General features: G+C 46.9%; 2 protein-coding genes across 3 annotated transcripts; one reads left to right on the forward strand and one right to left on the reverse strand.

Moving 5' to 3' along the window:
- Window positions 1-1,958: 1,958 nt before the first annotated feature.
- Window positions 1,959-6,296, reverse strand: ATP5PD (ATP synthase peripheral stalk subunit d). Of its 2 annotated transcripts, none has more exons than XM_021681014.1 (6): window positions 6,208-6,296; window positions 4,416-4,546; window positions 3,842-3,938; window positions 2,866-2,937; window positions 2,304-2,366; window positions 1,959-2,158 (listed from the first exon to the last, which is right to left on the reverse strand). In XM_021681014.1, the coding sequence occupies exons 2-6, from the start codon at window positions 4,535-4,537 to the stop codon at window positions 2,027-2,029; spliced, it is 486 nt and encodes a 161-aa protein (XP_021536689.1). In that variant the 5' UTR covers window positions 4,538-4,546; window positions 6,208-6,296; the 3' UTR covers window positions 1,959-2,026. The 2 variants fall into 2 exon arrangements, with proteins under 2 accessions (XP_021536689.1, XP_044777319.1); XM_044921384.1 differs by lacking the exon at window positions 6,208-6,296 and adding an exon at window positions 5,969-6,048.
- A 229-nt stretch (window positions 6,297-6,525) lies between these two features.
- On the forward strand, window positions 6,526-22,184 carry KCTD2 (potassium channel tetramerization domain containing 2). Its single transcript, XM_021681013.1, has 6 exons — window positions 6,526-6,868; window positions 8,447-8,555; window positions 10,572-10,663; window positions 16,075-16,170; window positions 18,451-18,576; window positions 19,342-22,184. Exons 1-6 carry the CDS (start codon window positions 6,530-6,532, stop codon window positions 19,369-19,371), a joined length of 792 nt encoding a protein of 263 aa, XP_021536688.1. The 5' UTR covers window positions 6,526-6,529; the 3' UTR covers window positions 19,372-22,184.
- Window positions 22,185-23,323: the final 1,139 nt, after the last annotated feature.

A 23,323-nucleotide genomic window follows, 5' to 3' on the forward strand; every position in this document is an offset into this window, starting at 1 on the left:
TGCTACTTTGCTGATTTCTATCTTTAACTTTTGCTGTATAGGATGTACTCTTCTTGGGGTGCCTGGGTGGCTCAGTCGGTTAAGTGTATGCCTTTGGCTCAGGTCATGATCCCAGGGTCCTGGGATCCAGCCCCATATCGGGCTCCCATGCTCGCTCGCTCTCTCTCTCAAATAAGTAAAATCTTAAAAAAATAAAAAGGATGTACTTTTCTCTCTAGTGATCTGAAAAGCATAATCCCATTTTACTAGTGATTATTTTTTAAGATTTTAAATTATCTCCACACCCAACATGGGGCATGAACTTACAACCCCGAGATCAAGAGTCACACACTACACTAACTGAGCCAGTCAGGCACCACACTAGTGATCATTTTCAATGTAAAATCAATGCATGCTCAATGCAAAAAATTCAAACAACCCAGGAGAGTACACAACTTAAAAGTGCCCCAATCCTGTGCAAATGCCTTGGATGGAGAGCATGTTCGGTTGTTCACTGGTATCTCTTCCAATAAGTCTTCCAAAGGGTCTCCTTCCAATGCTAGGGACTCCTGCTACAAAACTTCCTGGGGACGGATGTTGGGTCCTTCCTTGAACGTGAGTTCTAACTCCACTCCAAAAGCAAACTAAATGGCTTTTTCTTGGATTCCCCATGTTTTACTTGTCTGAATCCTTCGATCTTCAGCAGGATGGCTTGGTGCCCATTCAGTGACTCACAGCAGAAAGGGATACTCGTTTTTGTGCATTAAAGGCCTTCTGGCATACAGACTGTTGTAACTAAAGCAGCTCTAAGTGGAACACACCTTGCCCCTCAACCACATTTTTTACCTTCAGCATAATGCCTGCCCCTATGATCAGGGGTGATGGGACCCAGGCTCTCCTCTGCTTATGTCCTGTAAGACCGCATGGCTTTCTAGGCGCTATCAGCCATTGTTGCTCTTCTCCACTAGTCCATCTGCCATCTTTGGGAGCAATGTCAAAGGACTATTATGTCTGTGCATGCTGCCTTTCGAAGCTCTTGCAGGTTTTTCCTACAGGATGTAAGCCTTATCAGGTTAGATGCCTCTGCTCAGAACACTTGCTTACCTATAACCTTCCCAGGTTATCTCATTTAATTCTCATTATAATCCTGAGGTTTGTGAATGAGAAAAGGCAAGTCCTAAGACAGCGAACAAGTAGTCTAAAACTAGCAATTCAGTGTGCTCAAAGAGAGTAAAGCAGTAGGCAGACCAGGTCCTCTAACTTCAAGGGCAACAGAATGCTTTCTAGCACCTCACCTTACTTTATTGTCTTTTTTTTTTAAGTCATCTTTACACTCGATGTGGGGCTCAAACTCATGACCCCAAGATCAGGAATCACGTGCTACCAACTGAGCCAGCGGGGTGCCTGCACCTCACCTTACTTTATACCACCTGTATTTGCTGCCACTGCTCTGGAGTCCTACTAACTAGGATCAATAGCAGGAATTTCTTAAATGAAATGATGGAATTAAAATTAATTTTCCATGTTCAAATACAAAGCTGTAACCAGTTTTAACTCTGCGACAAAATTTTCTTTCATACCACATTTATGCTGAGGAACTGAAGCACAGAAAAGGAGAGCCCTGCTTGCTACTCACCCTGCTGTTACATCTGCAATTTGGACCACCTGTCCTTGTGACTTACTTACAGACAAGTACAAGGGAGCACTGCTTAGGAACCAATGGTTTGAAAGCAAAGAGGAAGTTCAAGGGAATGTATGCAATGCACTGTCCAGTGCAATGCACTGTCATCAGCCCTACTGTGATTTGTTCAGATTTCAGCAGCCCTGGGGACCAACTGGCTCCTACACATCCTAACCATTAGATAGCTAGACCAGCACACACCTGTAGGCTCACCTTTCCATTTTAACAAAAAGTCCACCTCTACTGATGGCATCTCAGAGTTGTAATTATCTCAACTGCAAAAGGGCAGACACACAGCACCGTATCATTATTTTTAATGTCCAGCATTTACAATACGAGGGCCAGAGCTTTCTCCCCAACTCAAGTTTATAAATTCTCAATTGGCTTGTGAGGCCAATAGGGATACTTCTTCTTGTCTAATTTGGTTTCTGGAAAGACTTCATTCAGGTCCTCAATGGTCATCTGATCAAATGGAATTATGTTCCGCATCTTCTCCAGCTGGAAAGAGGGGAATTGTGTTAAGGTAAACAGGCCACAGAGATGCAAAAAAGAACCCAAGGTAGGTTACTGCCACTAGGTGAAAGATGTGTGGCCATGAGAGAGAGAAAACATATTACATCCGAAGGCCAAGGCTGATCCTTACCTCTTTTTCATATTCCTCAATCCTGGCCTTTGAGAGAGACAAAAACTCGGCACAACTTTTCACCTTAAAGAGAAGGGAGATACTCTGTTTTGAAACCAAGTTGTACTGTCCTGACCCTAAGACTCAAAAAACAGAAGTCCCAGAGCCCACCACTCTTGCTTTCCCACTCTGTATGGAGAACACATGGCTGCCCTGACTCCTGGGCGTGCTTGCTTTGGGAAGCAAACTACAGCTTTTCCTAAATTCACAAAGATGCCCATATAGGAGAACCAGCTTACAATAGCAGTACCAGGGTTCATCGGCAAATTACTCATCTAGACAACCTACAAAATGCCCATGTTTCACAGGGGCCGGTTACTGAATGTCAGGACAAGCCGCCTGACCACCTAGCCACACTTCTCTTTGGTGGAGCCACCTGGCTTCCCACATTTGGCTTTCATACTTTCAAGCAAATAGTTAGGTGCTCCTTTTAATTCCTTCTACCTTAACCTAACTTCTAAGAAATACAGAGCCATCAGGAATTAAGAGAATTTTAAAATAAGTAAGAGTCTCAACTACTTACATCTTCTTTTTCTTCAGCATCCACCTGAACAGTATATTTATCCTCTGGCACAGGAACCTTCAGGGCATTAAACTACAAACACAGGGACAGTTGTTATTAATATACCTGGGAGTCCAAAGAAAGGGCTCAAAGACCCCAATCCTTACAGATAAAAACACATTCTCAAAGAGGAAACCAGTATGCATCTAGAGTGTTGTAGTGGAAAGAATATTAGCCTGAAAACAGGAGCTCAAGGTTCTCAGTCCTGTCACTAACTGGACAATTCTTTATTACAATGAGCTTCAGTTTCTTCATCTGAGAACGACAGCTGGATTTGATGACCTAAAAAATGGCCTCCTAGAACCTTGTAGTTCTAAACTCTGATTTCTCTTTCAAACGAATCTCTAATGGACTGACTGGCAGAAGTCATGTTTACATAATGGTGATGAAGATGGTCTCCTTAGAAGACTGCCTAGCCTTATGGGCCCAGCATGGAGCATTATACCTGGCACAGAGTAGGCCTTCGAAAAGCATTTGTCAAATAAATAAATAAATTATGGATACTGAGGTTTAACATGTAAATGTCAGAAGAGGCTAGGTGGACGAGAAATTAAGCCAAAAGGCACAGTAAAAAGGAGCAGAAAAAGGAAGAAAACAGTGAAAGGGTAGAAAAGATGTTAGGGAGACAGGTGAGGGGCTAAAAAATAACTGAGGAAGAGTTGGAATGGAAACATTTAACTCCACAGCCCTCTAGCTCCCTGGTTAATAATGTACTGGACTGTTTCTCTGGATAAGAAACTTGCTGAATGAAGACCCTGAATTCTGTGCACATATTCACCATATAAATCGACACCCATCTTTCCTGAACTTCCTCTGGGATCTGTTAACAGCACCCTTGTTTCCATGCTGTCATCCTGAATATCTAGTTACCTACTGTTCTGCTCCGCACCCGCAAGCCACACTACAAGACCAGTGTTTTGGGTGCCTGAAGTCTCACCTTCTTCTCAAAGTCATCTACCAAACCAGCCTTCGCCACATTGGCCTTGTAGTAAGCCCAGTCGATAGCAGGTGGTTTCTCAGGGAGAGTAGCCAACCTGCTCACACAGAAAAGCAAAAGTTAAAATTGGTCTATGAGCAACAGAAAATTCACACAGTACGTTCCTTATTCCTATGGCCTAGAGCTATCATCACACTTTTCTCTAGGAGGGAGATCATAGGAATGCCAAAAAACTAGTTTCATTTGGAAAAATGTATGCTCTTTTAAAAAAAGATTTATTTATTTTAGAGAGAGCGTCCTCGAGTGGGGGGGGAGGGGCAGAGGGAGAGAATCTCAAGCAGACTCCCCGCTGAGCATGGAGCCTGACCTGGGACACAATCTCACAACCCGTGAAATCATGACCTGAGCCGAAACCAACAGTAAGAAGCTTAACTGACTGAGTCACCCAGGCACCCCTATGTGTGGATTTCCTTATATCAGAAGAACATCAGAAATTCATATGTAATTCCAAATCACTGTTTTGCTTCCATATTCAGTAGCAAGTTAAGAAGATCCCTCTCAGAATGGTACTGACCTGGAGGTAAGGGTCTCATTCCAGGATTTCAGGGAGTTAGCAATGGCCTTCTGGTTTCGGGGTATGATCTCTCCAAAAGCTACCCAGTCAATGGATTTTAGAGCAAGTTTTCGCGCAGCCATCTTGAGATCCTGGAAAATAAAACAGGTCAGATCAAAACAGGGCTCTTACTGAGAATCCTTTAAAGGACACCTTAGAAACATGCATCTTTTAAGAAATAGATCAGCACCCTGACAGCTTGAGGAGTACATTTATCAACTAAAGGAATCAGGATAACTAAATAAGGATAGTTTAGCTTTTCAAATTCAAGGGATGCAACCTGGCATATAACTACATCATTTCCCCCAAGACTGTCCCCCTCTTATTCCCCAACTCTTACTCATCCTTAAAAGCCCAGGTCTCTAGTGTTTGCTCTTCACGTACCTTTGGAAATATTGCTAAAGTAATACACACTGCATAAAAGTGAACCATTTGAATACATTTCCACTCCGACTGCATGTGTTTTACTCAGATTCTCCAGTGCACAGAACCTAACACATACACAAGTTTCAACAAAGCTTAAATAGAGCAGACCCTAGGCCAGAATTTCCTAGGGGATAATATCAGCCCTGTTTACCTCAGAAGGCTGTTAAAAGTACCAAGTGAAATTGTGCACATCAATCTGCCCTACAGTCTTACCAAGCTTAAGGGGCTCTCTACTCACTCCCTACCTGATTGGTAATACCTGCACCTTCCTATTCATGTCTGATTATCCTCTGCAGCACTAGCACATACCCTGTGTACCCTTAACAGAGGTATTCAATACATATGTGAATGTGAGAGAAGGTGCAAAGTGGTTACAGCCATTTTTTTTTTAACTAAGAAAATGGGAAAATAGTCAAACTAAATTTAAGATCAGTGCCAGACATTAGGAGAAAGACTGAAATGTCAAAGGCCTTTGCAAACTATGGGGTGGATCACAAGGGAGGCAGAAGAAATTCTCCTCGGGATCTTAAAAAGGAACTGGTCCAACTCCTGCCTCTTGCTTTCCTTCCCTCTCAGCAATAGCTTGTTTCCAGGAGTGGAGGTGATGGGCAGCTGACTTTTATTTTAAGTAATCTCTACACCCAATGTGGGTTTCAAACTTATAACCCAGAGATCAAGAGTCGCGTGCTCCACGGACTGAGCCATCCAGTACCACCGCAGGTGACTTTTAAAGACGCCAAAGAAATAAGCGTCCTTACAAAGACTTTTCCAAGCACCAGTGCAGGTAGGCTTCATAAACGGGATTTTTGTCCCTTATATATTGCTGAATCCCCAGCGCCCAGAACAACAGGTCAGGCGCACAGGAGGTGCTCGGTGAGTATCTGTTGAAAGGGTACGCGAACCCTGCACTTGAGAAGCTCTGAGCGCCCCCACACTCTCCAATGTTGGAACCCTCAGGATGAGACGGAGTGTCCCTCACTCAACAACTTAACACTATCTCGGGGTAACGTTTCCCCAGCCCCCACACCGGACTGCCCAAGTCGGGCGCGCTGGGGGCGGACCGAACGAGGCGATGTGTGTGGAAGCACCTCGGTCAGAGGCGGCAGGGTCACAGCCCGGCCCGGCGACCTCGCGCGGGGGAGGGGAAAGGGAGGGAGCGCCGAGCAGAGCGGCGGCGGCAGCAGCTACGCCCTGGCGCTCTGCCAGCGGGCCAATCGCAGGGCCCGGCGTCCTCGTCAGGAGTGCGACAGGGTCGGCACAAGGTCTGGAGGGGGCAAAACTGGGCAGCCCGCCGCTGTCGGGCCCAACGCCCCCAAACCCCACTCACCTTCACCGACCCCGGCGGCCCAGAGACCACAGCAGCAAGAAACGGAACTGTGTCACCGGAAAGCCTCCCTGAGCCAACCCTAAAGCTGAAGGGGCGGGCCTTGCTTTGCAGGTCAGCCCGTAGAAATGGAGGCTGGTTCCGGAAATCCCGCCCCTGAGGGCGGGCGCAGCACCTCCCCCTCACGGGTCCCCGGGCGCTGGTTGGGGGCGCTCCCGTCCCTCTCCCCCAGCCCCACCCCCGCCGATGGGCCGGCCCGGCTCTCCCTGCCGAGAGATGGGCCGGCCCGGCGGCGCGCGGGCAGCGGCGGCGGTGGCGGCCCAAGATGGCGGAGTTGCAGCTGGACCCGGCGATGGCGGGGTTGGGAGGGGGTGGCGGGAGCGGGCTGAGCGACGCGGGCGGCCCGGGCCGCGGGCCCCCCAGCCCTCGCCCCGCCGGGCCCACGCCCCGCGGGCACGGCCGCCCGCCCGCCGCTATTGCGCCGCCGCTGGAACCGGGTCCCGGACCGCCCGAGCGGGCAGGGGGCGGCGGTGCGGCCCGCTGGGTCCGGCTGAATGTGGGCGGCACCTACTTCGTGACCACCAGACAGACCCTAGGCCGGGAGCCCAAGTCTTTCCTATGTCGCCTCTGCTGCCAGGAGGACCCGGAGCTGGACTCGGACAAGGTGCGCCCCGCCCTCGGGCGCGCTCCCGGCCATCGGACCCCCTTCGTGCCTCCTAGCTCGTCCCCAGATTCCTGCGACACGCTCCTCACAGGCGGGCTTTTCGGGCTGGAGCCCCCTCCCCACCCCTCCCCCGCCAGGCTGGCCCTGGGGGCTGTTCTCCCCCATCCTCAGTCGCTTTCTCTCTGACCCCGCCCTTCGCTCTCAGCGACTCGTTCCCCACACAGTGCCCGCCCGCACCCACAAGAACCCACTCCACACCCCTTCTCCGTATTCCTCTCTACACCTCTCATACCCGCCCCTCAGATGTGCATGAGTTTCCCCCTGGCTCCTCGTCAGCCCCTCACTGCCTGTGCCAGATGCGTCCAGAACTGGGTCAGGGTGAGCGAAGGCATCTTTGTAGCTTTCTCAGACTTCCTCTCGGACCCCTCTGCCAAGTTGGGTGAAAGCCTGGGTCTGACAGCTGCAGGAAGTGCTTCTCCTGATACCACACTTCTTTCCTGTGGTCCTGGGCCCTGAGCTCGTATCTGGTAACAGTCCCTGTGTTACCGTATTGGAGCTCAGATACATACCTTGGAAAGAGATTACCAGTTGCCAGTGCAAACCTAAGCCGACTGGTTAAGGCCATCGGAAAATGAAAACTGAAGAATGCTGTTGAGCAAGGGGCATGGCTGCTAACCAGAAGTTGAGAGGTGACGAGACACTTCTAACCCATTTCCAGTTTGAAGTGTTGTTTATTAACTTCACACATTCATCATTTAGTTGCCAGCTTAAAGGCGTTGACCATAGCTTACACCACCTTCTATTCTATATAGCACTCAGCCAGTTATATTGAAATAGAAACAGAGTTGGGTTTGGGTAAAGATAGGCTGATTTTAGTTATTCACCATCTACCTCTCCTCTAATCTCAGATCGATGGAAACCTGTCCTGCCGTAACTTTAAAGAAATTCCAAAACCTTTCCTTATAAAGGAATTATTTTTATCTACCCTAAATCTCTCCTATTGCAATAGAAGCCAGTTTCTTCTTGTTCCCTTTACTGTAAAGATGAGTAGGATTAAAGCTGCTCAGCGCCAAGTCCTGGCAGTGCCAAGCTTCCTCTGGGCACAGAACTGGGGTGTGTGAGTTACAGCTGGGAATGCAGACTCCTGCTGATGTTGGCCTTGAGCTCAGGAGTATTGCCAACTATACAGAGGTTTTCTTAGAATTAGGAATGTGATTTGGGGGCAGTAGAGAAGTCAGAATGTCCATCTCAAGCAGAGATTTAAATAATCAAACTGTGGCATTTTCTTCCCTTTTCTTTATAACAGATATCCCATAGAAGAATGGTGGTAATTGTGTCCAGGTAAAGATTTTAAAGTTCAAGTAAATGCCTGGATGACGTGACTAGACATTGTAACACCCCAACTGAAACAATCTCAGAGTACAAGATACATAAAGCTAGCCTTCTTGCCTGTAGTTTATGATAAGCAACGGCTAGCAAAACTTGCCCTCTCACTAATGAATTGTGACAGAGAGACTGGAACCCTGCCTGGACTTAGTCTGAAAGCTCCAGAGTGATACCTTTGTGTTTGGTTGGCAGGACGAGACAGGGGCCTATCTGATTGACAGAGACCCCACCTACTTTGGTCCTATCCTAAACTACCTCCGCCATGGGAAACTCATCATTACAAAGGAGTTGGCAGAAGAAGGTAAGAACAATGTTTGAACTGGGCATTTTCAAAATTCGGGCCATATCTTTAAAGCTGTTTCACAGACTTGAAAATTTTTTTGAGATTTCCATCAAGTTCATGTGCAGGTGTAGTAAAGGTTTATGAAAGTGAGCAGGGAGTCTCTTGTTACCTAGTCTTATCTGAGGAAGTCTTGCTTAAGGGATCCCCACTGGGCTCTGTTCAGCCTCCTGAATGAGAAGGAAAATAGGTAGCTCAGTTTTGCAGTTTGCAGATAGCTTCAGGAGCATTCTCCAAACCTGCAGAATCGTCAGGATCCCTTTTTACTTTTACTTATGTGCTTGCGAGCGGTGAATGTCCGTAGCCCGAAGCATCACATCTCTGACATTAATTATTTATATTTTCAATTTTAGTTTGAACTTGCAGCTATAAAAAATAATAAAGGCTTGGCCTCATTTCTTTTAAGACTGGTCTCATGCTTCCTTGTAAATTTTTGCAGCTGACCTAATTCATTCTCCAGTCCATTGTTAGGTGTTATCATCGGTTGCCTCATGTTTTTGGTTTGTAGGGCATCTGGACTATAAGTGGGTCTAGACATCTTTCTAAAAGGCTTGGTGTGGTCTCACCAAAGGCATTCAGTTGAAGATTGGGGCCTGTCCCTAAATCCAGGGCACCCTGACCTGGAAGCTTTAGCTCTGAGTAAGAAAGCTGTAATGGCTGTGCTAGTTAATGAAGTGGCCGCGAAACACATCTGTTTCAACCAGTAAAAAGAGGACTCGCATGCTCGCTCTCTTTCTTTTTTTAACATTTCAAATGCATACAAAAATAAGGGAAATAGTAAAATAAATTCCATGCACCCACCATCCAGCTTCAATAATTAACTACCTCACGGATAATCTTGTTTCTTGAAAAGAGAAAGCTTCAGCATCTTTTCTGAAGTCTTTAAAAAAATTGTTTTCTATTTTGAAACTATTTTCAAACTCAGAGAAAAGGGCAAGAATAGCACAGAGAACTCCCGGATTCACCAATTTTTAACATTTTTTTGTCATACTTGTGTTATCATCCATTCTCTCTCTCCCCTCCTGTCCTTCCTTCCCCACCAGTTTTTTTTTTTTTTAAGATCTTATTTATTTATTTGAGAGAGAGAGAATGAGAGAAAGCACATGAGAGGGGGGAGGGTCAGAGGGAGAAGCAGACTCCCTGCCGAGCAGGGAGCCCGATGCGGGACTCGATCCAGGGACTCCAGGATCATGACCTGAGCCGAAGGCAGTCGCCTAACCAACTGAGCCACCCAGGCGCCCGTTTCCCCACCAGTTTTTACTTCTGAACTATTTGAGACTAAATTACAGATTCACCCCTTAATACTTCAGTGTATTTCCCAAGAACAAGGGTACAGTATAATTATCGAGTTCAGGAAATTTAGTATTGATAAATATTTCTATCTGCAGCTTATATTCCAGATTTATCAGCTGTTCCAATAACTTTTTTTATAGCAAGTGTTTTTGTCTGATACCAGATCACACATCCCACTTAGTTGTCCTGTCCAAGGCCTTTGATTTTATTTAGCACAGCATTCTTTCAGTAATTGCCTTTTATGTCGTTCAAATAATAAGCATCCTATTAAATCTGGCCCACATAAATTTATACACACCCACCACTGGTCATTTTTAGGACAAACTGGGTAAGCATTGCAAGCTCAGGAGTTCTCCAATATGACCAGTTCCAGGAAGTAAGTGACATGGGAAAAGGTGTCCTACAGCTAATGGGCAGGGCAGGGAGAGTCGGGGAAGGTGCCAAGTGGGAAACTGCAGGGGTGAAACAGAGTGAACAGAGCAGACCCAGAGCTTGACTCACTCACTTTGGAGAGAAGGAAATGGGAACACCTTAAACAGCAAAGAAATGTTTACCAGGCTGAAGGAGAGAGACTAGGCTTCCATTTGAAAAATTCAGTTCTTAGCAAGCATGGAAACTTCAGCCTATTGCTGTTTTCTGGGGAACGTACACACATCTCTAACTACAGTTTGGTCCTTGTCCTAGGTGTTTTGGAAGAAGCGGAGTTTTACAACATTGCATCTCTTGTGCGGCTGGTAAAGGAACGGATACGGGACAATGAGAACAGAACTTCTCAGGTAACGGGCTTTGAACTCTTTTTTTTTTTTTTTAATAAGATTTTATTTTTAATCTCTTCACCCAGCATGGGGCTGGAACTCACGACCCTAAGATCAAGAGTCACAAGGTCCACCGACTGAGCCAGCCAGGCACCCCACGGGTTTTGAACTCTTAAAGGGAAAAGGTCTCAGTGGCTCTTTGTCGCTGTGTCTGGGTGGGATTTGAAAGGGATAATGTGCTGTCAGGCAAGAGCTACCTCTCCCCTGAAAGCTGGAGGTCTGTGTGGAACACGGTCCATCCACCAGGCAGACAGCACATTCTCTGCCGGACTTGTGCAGAACAAGGAAACAGAAGAACACATAACAAAACAAAACAGCCCTTCTGTCCCTTTAAAAGAAGGAGAGGTTGTGGCTGCTCACCATTTGGTAGCAGGAGGAGCCCACCACACTTTAGGTCTGGAACCTTATTCTTACAGACAGAGTATCTGTCCCCCTCCATGTAAAGGCCCAGCGAGCTCTTGCTTACACCTGTTGGCCACTGTTAGGACCAGCCTTTTTTAAAGTGTGATCACGTCCCATTCAGCTCCTGATAGCCATGTGAAACCAGTCTCATGGCCTAGACTTTAGGAGCTGCTTGGGAATCATGCTTCTGAGGAAACAATCTCAAGCTTCTCTGTTTATTATGAAGTCTGGGTTTTTATATTAACTCAGTAGATAGAGTAACAACAACAACAAAACACACAATTTGCCACCTAGTTTGAGAAGACAATAGGGCACACACAGCTTATTTCACATGACACCACCCATCACATGTCATAAGTGGCCATAGTGGCATCCTTTAGGCCCTTGAGATTCTCTGCCTCCTAGGAGAGGGTCTGTGCCCTCTAGAAGCCTGAAGTCTAGCAGGGAAACAGACGGTCCCTTTCCTATATAGGCTCTATTTTAAGAAGGTACAGCTGCAGTGACAGAGGGCAGCATCGGACTCCACTGTGACCATCTGTCTTGTAGCCTGACTTGCCTCTTATCCCATCAGCTCCTGGTGATGGATGCTTTCCTGAGATCCAATCTATTGCAATGTCGAATTTTTCTGTGATTCAGAAGGCAGTATGTTTCTTTTCAAAAGTCAAAACAAAACAAAAAGTAAAAAATAGTTCCTTTCTATGTTAGACTTCGTATATCCAAGTTTTCTGGCTCCAAATGGAGTTTATCTGGTTGGATAACTGACACCTATGATAAAAAATGACTTTTCTTGGGCGCCTGGGTGGCTCAGATGGTTAAGTGTCTGCCTTCGGCTCAGGTCATGATCTCAGGGTCCTGGGATCGAGTCCCGCATCGGGCTCCCTGCTCCTTGGGAGCCTGCTTCTCCCTCTGCCTCTCTCTCTCTCTCTCTCTCTCTGTCTGTCATGAATAAATAAATTAAAAAATCTTAAAAAAAAAAAAAGACTTTTCTTATTCACTTTATCTGTAGTAGTTTGCGAAGGTGGAAAGAAGAGCTTATTTAGTTTTCTTCCTTCTGGCCGATGGCTGAAAGCCTTCTTTTTAATGTTCAAAAATGAATTTATAGTTGGTTTGCCAGGTTTGCCATTTACCGTACGAACTACAATCTGGTGGCAACAATCTTGTTGCCATCTCGGATTATAGGTATGAGGTATTTAGCCTCAATTATCTACATTCCAAAAAAACTTTTGATTGCTTAGTGTCGGTTGTGATGGTACCATGAATTATGTAATTTGAAGCCATTCAACCCTGAATGTTCTCAGTTCTTCGCCATTAGCTCAGTCCTTGAGGGCATTGTAAGATCTGTTTGATGACAGCAATTACGCAGCGATTAAGTCAATTAGTCCTCTAGGTTCTGAAGGCTTGTGGATGTAGACCCAGTTGGAAGCTTTTTTGTCTGGGGATGTCGAGGCCTTTTTGATGCTAACTGATCTTTCCATCTGTCCTTTTTATTTAGTGAAACTCTGGGCAGTGGTTTTGAGGTTGTTCAAAAACACCCTCTTTTATATGTGTCACAGACCGCTCTAAGGCGAAATTGGCCATTTGTATTTTTGTGGCTGTCCCTTCAAACACGTTATCTCCTTTAACTTGCCTATTTTTTTTTTCTTTAAGATTTTAAATAATCTCAGGGGCGCCTGGGTGGCTCAGTCGTTAAGCGTCTGCCTTCGGCTCAGGTCATGATCCCAGGATCCTGGGATCGAGCTCTACATCGGGCTCCCTGCTCAACGGGAAGCCTGCTTCTCTCTCTCCCACTCTCCCTGCTTGTGTTCCTGCTCTCGCTATCTCTCTCTCTCTGTCAAATAAATAAATAAATAAATAATTTCTATACCCAACATGGGGCGGAACTTACAACCCCAAGATTAAGAGCCGCACGCCCCGACTAACCAGGCACCCATAACTGTTCCATATTTCAAGGAGACACACATGACAGGGATTCAGGCAAAGCCCAAGGTGTGGGTGTCCCACCCTACTTTTTAGTGACTTCTCAACTTTCCTGGTGGCTGCCACCACTCTACTACTTTGCTGTCTCTGATAATATTTTTTGTTAGGTCATTAATCTTAGTGCATTAGAGAACACCTGTGGTTTACTTTTGAAGAGAAAAATTAAAAAGAAGTAATACCTACATCTTAAATACCTGGGGCTTTGACAGTTGTCACCAGTACCATAGAGCTTTCATGATACTCTGAGTTTTATTTCCAAAATATGTGATTAGAGATAACTGAAGTCTTCCCGAGATTTGTTCTGTATTTTATGTGGAGGGAATGTTTCTTTTGGTACTCGTGTAACAATAGTTGCATTCGGTCTGGAAGGGGAGAACATGGGAGAAAGAGCACAGCGTTGTTGGCAGCCCGGCCCGAGCCCTGGCACGGCCTCCATCCCGACAAGCGCCGCCTGACTCGGGCAAGGCACTGAGCTGACACCAGTGTCCCACGGAAGACAGGAGCAGAAGGGGATAACGCTCTGGGCTTGTAGCACTCCGTAATCCAGAGCTGCTTTTGTTGAGCCAGTATTTTTCCCCAGTAGTGAGTTCTTCCAAAACGAGTTTTCCAGATAACTGAAGCCCAGTCATACTTCTGAAAAAGTATGGAAGCCAAATTTCCATTTTTCTTAAGGAAACAGTCCATATTTTTTTTAAATCATGTGAATATAACCAATCTCTGCATGATGGAACATCATTGTTCTGAGCTTCCGTTGCTGTTTGTGCTGTTTGGGCTCTAACAAATGCCTCATGTCCTTTGGGACGGGCAGTGGATGTGCAGCTGTCGGACCCAACACCGAATGGTCCAAGACTGACAAACACTGCGTCTTCCTGTGGGCCTCTAATTGTCCTTCTGTGAACAAGAGCTTTCATCTGGTGAGCCTGCCTCCCTGCAGCAACCCTTGCCCTCACCTGACTTTGGGTTGTTTTTTTTTTTAAGATTGATCGATTGGGGCGCCTGGGTGGCTCAGTCCTTGAGCATCTGCCTTCGGCTTAGGTCATGATCCCAAGGTCCTGGGATCGAGCCCCGCATCGGGCTCCCTGCTCGGCGGGAAGCCTGCTTCTCCCTCTCTCCCTCCCTCTGCTTGTGTTTCCTCTCTTGCTGTCTCTGTCTCTCTGCCAAATAAATAAATAAAATCTTTAAAAAAAAATAAAGATTGATTGATTTGAGAGAGAGAGAGACAGAACAGACCGAGAGTGAGAGGGAGAAGCCGACTCCCCACTGAGCAGAGAACCTGACACAGGGCTCGATCCCAGAACCCTGAGATCATGACCTGAGCCGAAGGCAGATGCTTAACCGAGTGAGCCACCCAGGTGCCCCCTGACTTTGGCTTCTAAGTCTCATGGGCCAAGTCCTAAATGTGAGGGGTTCTCCTGTGGATAAAGTGTAGGGGCCTTAGTGCTGCAACTTTGGGGCATTCAGCCTTTTTGCTTCTGGTTCTAACTTCTTTTCCAGAGTTGAGTGGGCTAGCAGATGACTTCTGTCTGGGGGCGCCTGGGTGGCTCAGTCATTAATTATCTGCCTTTGGCTCGGGTCATGATCCCAGGGTCCTACGATCGAGCCCCACATCAGGCTCCCTGCTCGGCGGGAAGTGTGCTTCTCCCTCTTCCACTCCCCCTCTGCTTGTGTTCCCTCTCTCACTGTCTCTCTGTCAAATAAATTTAAAAAATTTTTTAAATAATTTAAAAAACAATAAAAAATAAAAAATGTTTTAAAAAAAATTACTTCTGTCTGAATCTCCGACACCAACTGGGTGTCCAACAGCTTATCCTATCCTGACACTAACTAATACATAGTAACTATTTCTACAGGTTTCAGGGCTCAGTCCCACACTTCAGATGCCAGTGCCATGTCCCAGGTTCCCCGGCAACTTGCACTTCTGTCCATCGTGGCTACAAATTGAAGGGTTACCATGACATCCCTCTTTGGGTTCAGTAATTTACTATAACAACTCCTAGAACCCAGGAAAATGCTCTACTTACTATTAAAGTTTATCTCTAGGAGACAAGCAACAGCCAGATGGAGAGAGACATGGGGTGGGGTCTGAGCACAGGAGCCTTCGTGCCTGTGCAGTCGGGATGTACCGCTTGCCCGGCTCCTGGTTATGTTTGCCAATTTGGAAGCTCCCTGAACCCCAGTGTTGAGGGGTTTTTAAGGATGTTTCATTATGTAGGTACAACTAATTAAATCATTGGCCGTTGGTGATCAAATTCAGTCTTCAGCCCCTCTCCCTCCCACTGATGTCCAGGGTCAGCAAGTAGGACTGGATGTTCTAACCTTCTAATGGTGCTTGGTCTTTCTGGGGACCAGTCATTAGCACAAAAAAGACATTTTTATCCCTCAAGAAATTGCAAGGGTTTTAGGAGCTCTGTGCTAGGAACCAGGAACAAAGACCAAATACTTATTTTTTAGTATACACTTTTGTAATGGGAGTGCTACCATTTAACACTCAAACACTTTCACTCTCAGCTACCATCAGCAGAGGGTAAAAGTGGTTTGAACATTGGTATATTGTGGGATTCCTATTTAATATATTATTCCCATAATAAGGTTTCACTCTGAATAAGCCAAAATATGGTCCACATTTTCAGCATGTATGTCAGATATGAACCACTTAAGAAGATGATGTGACTTTCTTGTCCGAAGTGATTTTATTCTATTTTCTACTTTGGGAAATAGATGAAATCTAAGCACATAATTCATTTCTCTGAACTTCAGAATTATTTTACCCACTAATTCAGAGCCTTGGGCCTTTTTTTTTCTTCCTTTCCTTGGATAAGTTTTTATTGAAAAATGACATTGCTCCTTGTCAGAGGGGTTAGTGTGTGGCTGTCCAGAAAAAAATGTCCAAGCAAACTCCTTTTCGGTGTTCGTTTTTGGGAAGAGCCGCACCAGGGCAGCTGCAAACTGTTGTGTCCTTGAGATTGTTCTTCAAAGTCTATTGGTTGTCACAGGGCCCTGTGAAGCACGTGTACAGAGTCCTGCAGTGCCAGGAGGAGGAGCTTACACAGATGGTCTCCACTATGTCTGATGGTTGGAAATTCGAACAGGTATGTTTCCCAGGAGGCCACGCGCCTCAAACCATCGCCACCCGTAGGCAGCTCATAACCCAGGGGGTTCGTAGGGCCAGGTGGGAACCTGTTCAGAAACGTGGGAAAGAGCCACTTGGTGTGGATTATTTGCTCAGTCATACAGGTTGAGTTGGGGAGAATTCCAAATAGTATCATGTCTCCCGACTTCACATCCAAGTTTCAATTTGATTGTGCCCAGAGGGAGCCAGCCAGCTTGCTTAGGCTTGAAAGTGCCTCTCTGGGGTTTTTCCCTCCCTCAGAGGGATTCCTTTCAAAAGTGCTCAGTTGACACATTCTAGAATAAGTACCTGAAGGGGGCTAGGATTCAGCAACAGCCCTTCCTTTCTTTCCCCCAGAGTGAGAATGCTATCATTCCGAATATATATATAATCCACCCAGAAAAGCATGAACAGGTGTAAAGTGAAAGGAGTCAGGCGTGGTGAGAAGTGTGGCCTGGCCGTTTCCCATCAGTCTGGGCATTTCTGTTCCTTCAGCTTTGTGCCGTGGCGGAAGTATCTAAACAAAGCCACACAGTCAGAATTGTACTGTTTTCTTCCATTAGATGGCAGAATTGTTCAGCTCATCTATTGTGTTCGCCACAGGGAGGCTGGGCACGCACAGAATGAATCGTTACAGTTTTGTGTGGATCATGCCAATTTTTGTGCAGAGTTGAAGAGTCAGTTGAATGGTCACCATAAACTCGCCTTCTCAAATAGCGGCTGTGCTTCCTGTTAAGAGCATTGTGTTATAGATCGAATATACAGGTGTCTCGGCCTTCAGAGCCAACACGGGATCATTCCTCACATTTTCCTGCACTGCTGAATCCATTCTGCCTATATATGTTGGCCTAGCTCTTAGTCAGGTGGGGGCTGCAAAATGTTGCCATACTTCCACTCCTCAAGTATTTCCCCTGATATGTCCTTTTTTCTTTTTCAAAGATTTTATTTTTAAGTAATCTCTATGCCCAACATGGGGCTCGAACTCATGACCCTGAAATCAAGAGTCACATGCTTCTCCTACTGAGCCAGCCAGACACCTCTCCCTGGTATAAGTCTTAAGCAAAGAATACTATAAAAAAAAAATTTTAAGTATTTTTTTTTAAGATTTTTTTTTTTTTAATTTGAGAGAGATTGAGCATGAGAGTGGGGTGAGGGGCAGAGAGAGAAGCGGACTCCCCACTGAGCAGGGAGCCCGATGCAGGACTCGATCCAGGGACTTTGGGATCATGACCTGAGCCAAAGGCAGACGCTTAACCGACTGAGCCACCCAGGGGCCCTTTTAAGTATTCTTTATGAAACCAGTGAATAATTTTGAATCTTTTTCTCATCTTGTTAATGTTCTGGGGGCAGGTGAGGCATGTTTGTACTAACTCTGTTATATGGATGAGGAAGTTAAGGCACAGGGAGGCAGAGGGGCCCAAAGCCCATTCATAGAGCAAGTCAGTCATGTTCTTCTTTTTCTTTTTTTTTTTTTTTTGAAATATTTTATTTATTTTTTTTTGACAGAGACACAACGAGAGAGGGAACACAAGCAGGGGGAGTGGGAGAGGGAGAACAGGCTTCCCGCGGAGCGGGGAGCCCAATGCTGGGCTCAATCCCAGGACCCTGGGATCATGACCTGAGCCAAAGGCAGATGCTTAATGACTGAGCCACCCAGGCACCCCCAGTCATGTTCTTCTGACTTAAGGCCCTACATGCTTGCCCGGATGACTTACTCTTTGGCTCCGTTTTTCCCTGTGCATGTGTATTTCCTATTTAGAATTGAATCCTGAATTCAATTCGCTAAAAAGGTTAAAAGTTCCAGCAGCATATGGCTTATGGTAACTCTTCAGTGATTCAGTGCTTTCCAGAGCCTTCTGAGTACCAGTCCCCGGTCTAGGACTTCTGCCTAAAGATGAGCCAGCTCTGTGTAGGTGTTTGGCTGAAACAAGTGTCCATTCTCATTCACAGAAACATTCTCATTCACCTCGATGTTTGCTAGAAGTATGATCATGTTAATCCTGGTTGCTGCCTTTGAGATTGTTTCAAGTGGTTGGGTGGGGAGACAGTGGCAGAGCCCATACTTTCCTTCTCTGGAGAAAGTTTGTTGAGGATGCCCTGGTGAGTAACTGAGATCCAGATGTCCCCTGGGGCCTTGATAGTCCTGGACAGTCATCATCCATGAGAAGCAAAACTACACAGTTCAGTCAGGAGGAGGGTTGGATTTGTGTAGCACTTTGGTACCTTAAGGTGAATGTTCACCATATTCTTGTTCTGTCAGCTAATCAGCATTGGATCTTCCTATAACTATGGAAATGAGGATCAGGCAGAATTCCTCTGTGTTGTCTCCAGAGAACTAAATAATTCTACCAATGGCATTGTCATAGAGCCCAGTGAAAAGGCAAAGGTAAGAAATTGCGTCACCAGAAATTTTGTCTCTAACTCGTTTGTTTCCGGCCCCTCAAGGGGCTTTGTCTGAACCGTTCGTTGCTTGAGGTTTCTTCCCTTTCCTTCTGAAGCAAGCTTTGCATTTTGCCTTCATTTTGGTCTTTGACTGTTATGATTTGAATCAGGATTTATGGAGCAGAGACTGAGGGTTCTTAGTTAGGAAACGGGTACTGAAATAGGGTAGACTTACATACCCTCTGTCAAATCAATGAAAAAATCTTATTGCCTCTAATTACTACAACGTGAGAATTCTGAAACTCAAAATTGGAAAATATTTTGTGTTTATTCCTTGAAACTGTTCTCTTTTTTTTTTTGCCCTGCCTCAAGAGAAAAGGTATTTGGTTACCTTTGTGACCTCCTCATCTTATGTAACTGGAAAACTATACACTGTTCTCTCACAGGCTCATACGCTCACACCTGCACTCCTAAGTCAGCAGCACATGGTGTGTCTGAACCATTTCCTTTAGCATCAACAGCACGTAATCTTGGGGCCCCACGGTGTTCAGCAAGAGTCTTTTACAACTGAAGTTCTTCAGGGGAGGTCGGGGCTGCAGCCCTGCCTTGCCTCTTGGTTTAACAAGGATTGTTGTGCTGCTCACGAGGGTCCAGCGGAAAGCAGCCGTGGGTCCCTTTTCCCTCAGCAGTCTGCTTAGCAGCCTCAGCCTAAAAGGAAGTCTGCTGCAAAGTCTAAGCCTCAGCCCTCTCCCCGATCTTTCACTTGCAGATTCTTCAGGAGAGAGGATCTCGGATGTAAATTCCAGATCCTTAACCAACAGGAGAGCAACCCGGCAGAGCACCTCGTGAAGTTAAATCTTGCTCCTGTACAGTAACCGAGCTACTGCAAAGCAAAGCTGAGCCTGGCCCCCCAGTGGAGAAGTGTTCTGGTCAAAACCAAAGGAACCCCTGCCCCCACCCACAGGAACCTGAAGACAGATACGGCTCCCGGCTGCAGAATACCTTTTCAGAAACCTGCTTTTGTTTTCTTAGCCAGTGTTGTGACAAATCTTTATAACCGCAGCTGGGCTGGGTTCCCAGTTGGAGCCCTTATGGACATCTGGGGGAAGGGAAGAGGAAGGCTTAGCTCCTTGTACATGCCCATACTTCAGGGAAGCTGGAGCAAATGAAAGAGGATCGTCCCTGAGCTGTGCCATATTTTCACCTGAGTGCCACTTTGGACGTTGGCAGCTGCTTTGTAACACTATCTTTCCCCTCCTCTGCACCCCAAACTAATGCAGCAGATGCCAAGGATCGTGGCTTCAGTTTGTCAAATTGAATTGAGGTTTTGGATAAAGGATAGAGTTGCCAGAGTACCTCCACATTCCCGTGAACAAAACCTCTTTGAGGAAGGGGATGATGGGGTGTCCTTGGTTGTGTGGGGGAGTTGGGGATCGCCGCTCTGGGTTTGGGGCACTCAGCTGCTACCATGTTCATCCTTGCCTCATTTACCTCCAGTAGCTTACTTTCTCCCCAAGAGGAGGTCTGGGGCAGGTGGCATCCTGCACTCTGTCACACAGACAGATGGGAGCTTCAGGTAGTTGGTCTGTAGCCTTCACTCACCCTCCGTTGGTCCATCTTCCTTCTCTGACTTTTTAAACTGGACCGAAGATAAAAGGGACTTGGGATTCTCTGATGGCTTGGGGTGGGGACAGCATTTCTTTGAAAGTTGCCAAATGTGTTATGTTGTAGTATCCAAAAGTGTTATTTTTGTGACTGTCTCTTGGAAATGCCTTGACTGAACATTCAGTATTTATTTGTGTCTCTTCTCGGTTTCTAACCTTAACAAACTTGCCTGACAGGTGTGTCAGTGACCCCACACCATCCCCAGTAGAGTGTATGTGTTTGCTGGGCAGTCCAAGGATGCCACCCCTTAGCATCACTTCCTTCTTCAGAGTGCCATGTCATGGAGAATCAAATACTTGTTTGACCAAGGAGGGGAGTAAAGCCCTCCTTTGGGCTGGGATCACGGAGTTTGTAGCTGGATCTTCTCTCTGAGCTTTTGAGTCTTGGTGAGCAGTCATCGAACGCAAAGGGCCAGAGAATCCTTATTTTTCCCTAGATGACTTTCCTAGTGTGGCAGATGGCCCAGAGAAGGGGAAGGCGCCATGGGACCCTCCGTCTGTACAGCCACCTCGTGCCAGTCACTCCTGGCTTCCTCCGCGGCGGAGTGTCTATCTGCTCCACAGCTCAACTGCTTCCTACGTGGGTCTGGGGCTGTAATTTTTGGAAATGACTTACAGGCTGTGCTAAGTGTCTTTTGCGCTTGTGACCTGCCCACGTGCAGATGGCGTAACTCTTCTTCAGGATTCTCGCTTTGACCTTACCTGTGTGTAGAGCAGGATAGAAATGTGTGCGCAGGGGTGTCTGCTGATATGTGAGCGTGCGTGTGGACGTCGGCACCTCAGAACTCTGGCCTGTGCCCACGATTTCTACAGCTGTAAAATGTTACAGGAACTTCTCCCTACGGAAAAGCAGTCACCTTTCAAAAAAGCCACAGGTATCATCCTATCATCTTTCAGAAAAAATAAAAAGATTTGAGAGTGTCAAGGAAAAGCTGCTCTGACGAGAATAAGACAGAGGACTTTGGAAGAGGTGCTCTTTGGCCAATTCAAACAAGTAACATTTGACTCAAAAGAGGGAAAGCAGCCTCATTTGGGGCCTGGAGCCCAATCACATCTGCTTCCCCAGGGCATGCCTGGTGACGGCCGTGCTCCCCAGCCTGCACAAAGGAGTGAAGCACGGTGGACCAGAGGGCAGAGGAGAGCGAGCCCCTCAGAAACACATGGTTACTCATTTCTCTTTTCAGAGTCCCACAGAGGATCCCGTAGAAAGGCTGCTGAGCCCCTTACTCAGCAGAGGAACAAACAGAGGTGACATTTCTGCTCTCCTAGAGGGCTGGCTTTCGTGAGGATTCCTTCCTCATGGCAGCCCAGTTCCAGTTCAGTGCTCCTGAATCTGCAGATGATTCATTTCCCAAGGTTTCTGGAAAAGTACTCACCCCAGCCCTTTATGAACCGAGTCAGTATTTTTTCCTGAAAGCCTTCTCCCCCTGAGAGAGTCTGGCTGATGACTTCAGAGAGAGGTCTTGCCATTGGTTTGGGGGTGTCACATGGCCAGTGACCCACATTCTCTCCAGCTGCCCAGTGCTGCCAGGTGGGAAGGGTCTTCCTTCTTCATTCTGTGCTCAGGCCCGAGGCCACGGGCCATGCAGGCCCAGCTCACAAAGCAGCCTGGCCTCTTCTAGGAAACGCCACAATAGGGCGCTTCTGTCTTTCCCTCAGAACCTGCTTTCTCCTTGGCAGGGAGGCACGGCCCAACCTCCTCTAGAGCGACTTCGTTTCTGCAGTCTTAACTGATCTCAGGGGTGTCAGCGAGGTGTAGGGGAGGAAGGGACAGAGATGCTGGGGGGGAGGGGAGGCCCAGAGGACACCCACACCCTCCAGCATGGCCTTTGACCCAGAGGTTAGGGACCATGCCTGTCACTTGTGGGGGCCGTTTGTTACTGTTTGTGTATTTGAATAAAGTCTGAAATGCTGTGACCTTCTTTTGTCAATAAAGACATGAAACAAACCTCTGACTCACCTTGGTTTCCCATCACTCCTGATGATTCTCAAACTGTTCTCAGGAGATGAACTTCACTGTACCTTTCCTGCCAGGGCCTCTTATAAAGTCCTCATTTCTCCTGCTGCTGAAGCTGCCTGAGGGGGTGTTGGGCCTTCTTCCTCCTCAGGACCAGGAGAGAGGTGAGAAACAGGTGGGGACAGATGGGCTACCCACCAGAGAGTTGGGAAGGGGAAGAGTATGAGACCATTTTTAAGGGAAAAGAAGTCTTCCTGGAAGATTAAGTGGCTAGGTGCCCATTTTCTCTGCATGGTAGAGAATGAGGAATGAATGTGAGGTGAGACAAGTAACCAGCAAGCTAAGTATCGGTCACTGAAGGCACCAGGCAGGGTGTGGGACCCTCAGAAGGCATTAGATCACCCCCTCCCATAGGGTGCTTACAGTTGGGGAGACATCGTGTACACACAAACGTAGAAACAAGGTATGTGTTTGTATCAGCTAGGGTCCAGTGGAAGAGAGACCACAGCAGTTAACAGGTGGTAAGAAGAGGAAAGGGCCCCGAGGGACACTGAGGTGTCACAGATGTAGTGACTGCCGGACACAGTTATTGCTCCCAGGGCGGGGGAACAAAGGGAAGAGGTTGGGACTGTTAAAAGGTAGAGGCTTGCAGGAGGGGCCCCGCAGAGGAGATGCTGCCATCTCAGGGGGCTCAGGGAGGCTGGTTCTAGGACCACACTACTCCTGCGACCAGCTGTGGCCGCCGGAGCGAAGCCATGTTTGTTGTGGTTTCTCTGGCAACAGGAAAGAGCATGTCCCTTCTTTTTTGCCTCTAGCCTTGCAGTCTCCCTCTCACGTTCCCCATGGGTGAACCTGTCCTGGAACGAGCTGGTAAAGGGGAATTGTGCTTGGCAGCTTCCCAGCCCCAGGGGCACAGGGCAGAGTCTTGGGGGGGCGGTTGGCGCTGGGAGGTAAGAACAGCCAGTTCTGCCACCTCTGGCCGCTTAGCATCCTATACGTGCTTCGATGTGTATTTGAATCTAAAACAGTAAAAACAATTTTATGCCTCTACATAACACGATACAGGTACTCTACACAAGGTGACCTTGCCCTCTCCCCAACAATGAAACAGTGCCAATACTCACTGCTCC

This window comes from Neomonachus schauinslandi, chromosome 15 (genome assembly GCF_002201575.2).
Source record: "Neomonachus schauinslandi chromosome 15, ASM220157v2, whole genome shotgun sequence".
Lineage (NCBI taxonomy): Eukaryota > Metazoa > Chordata > Mammalia > Carnivora > Phocidae > Neomonachus > Neomonachus schauinslandi.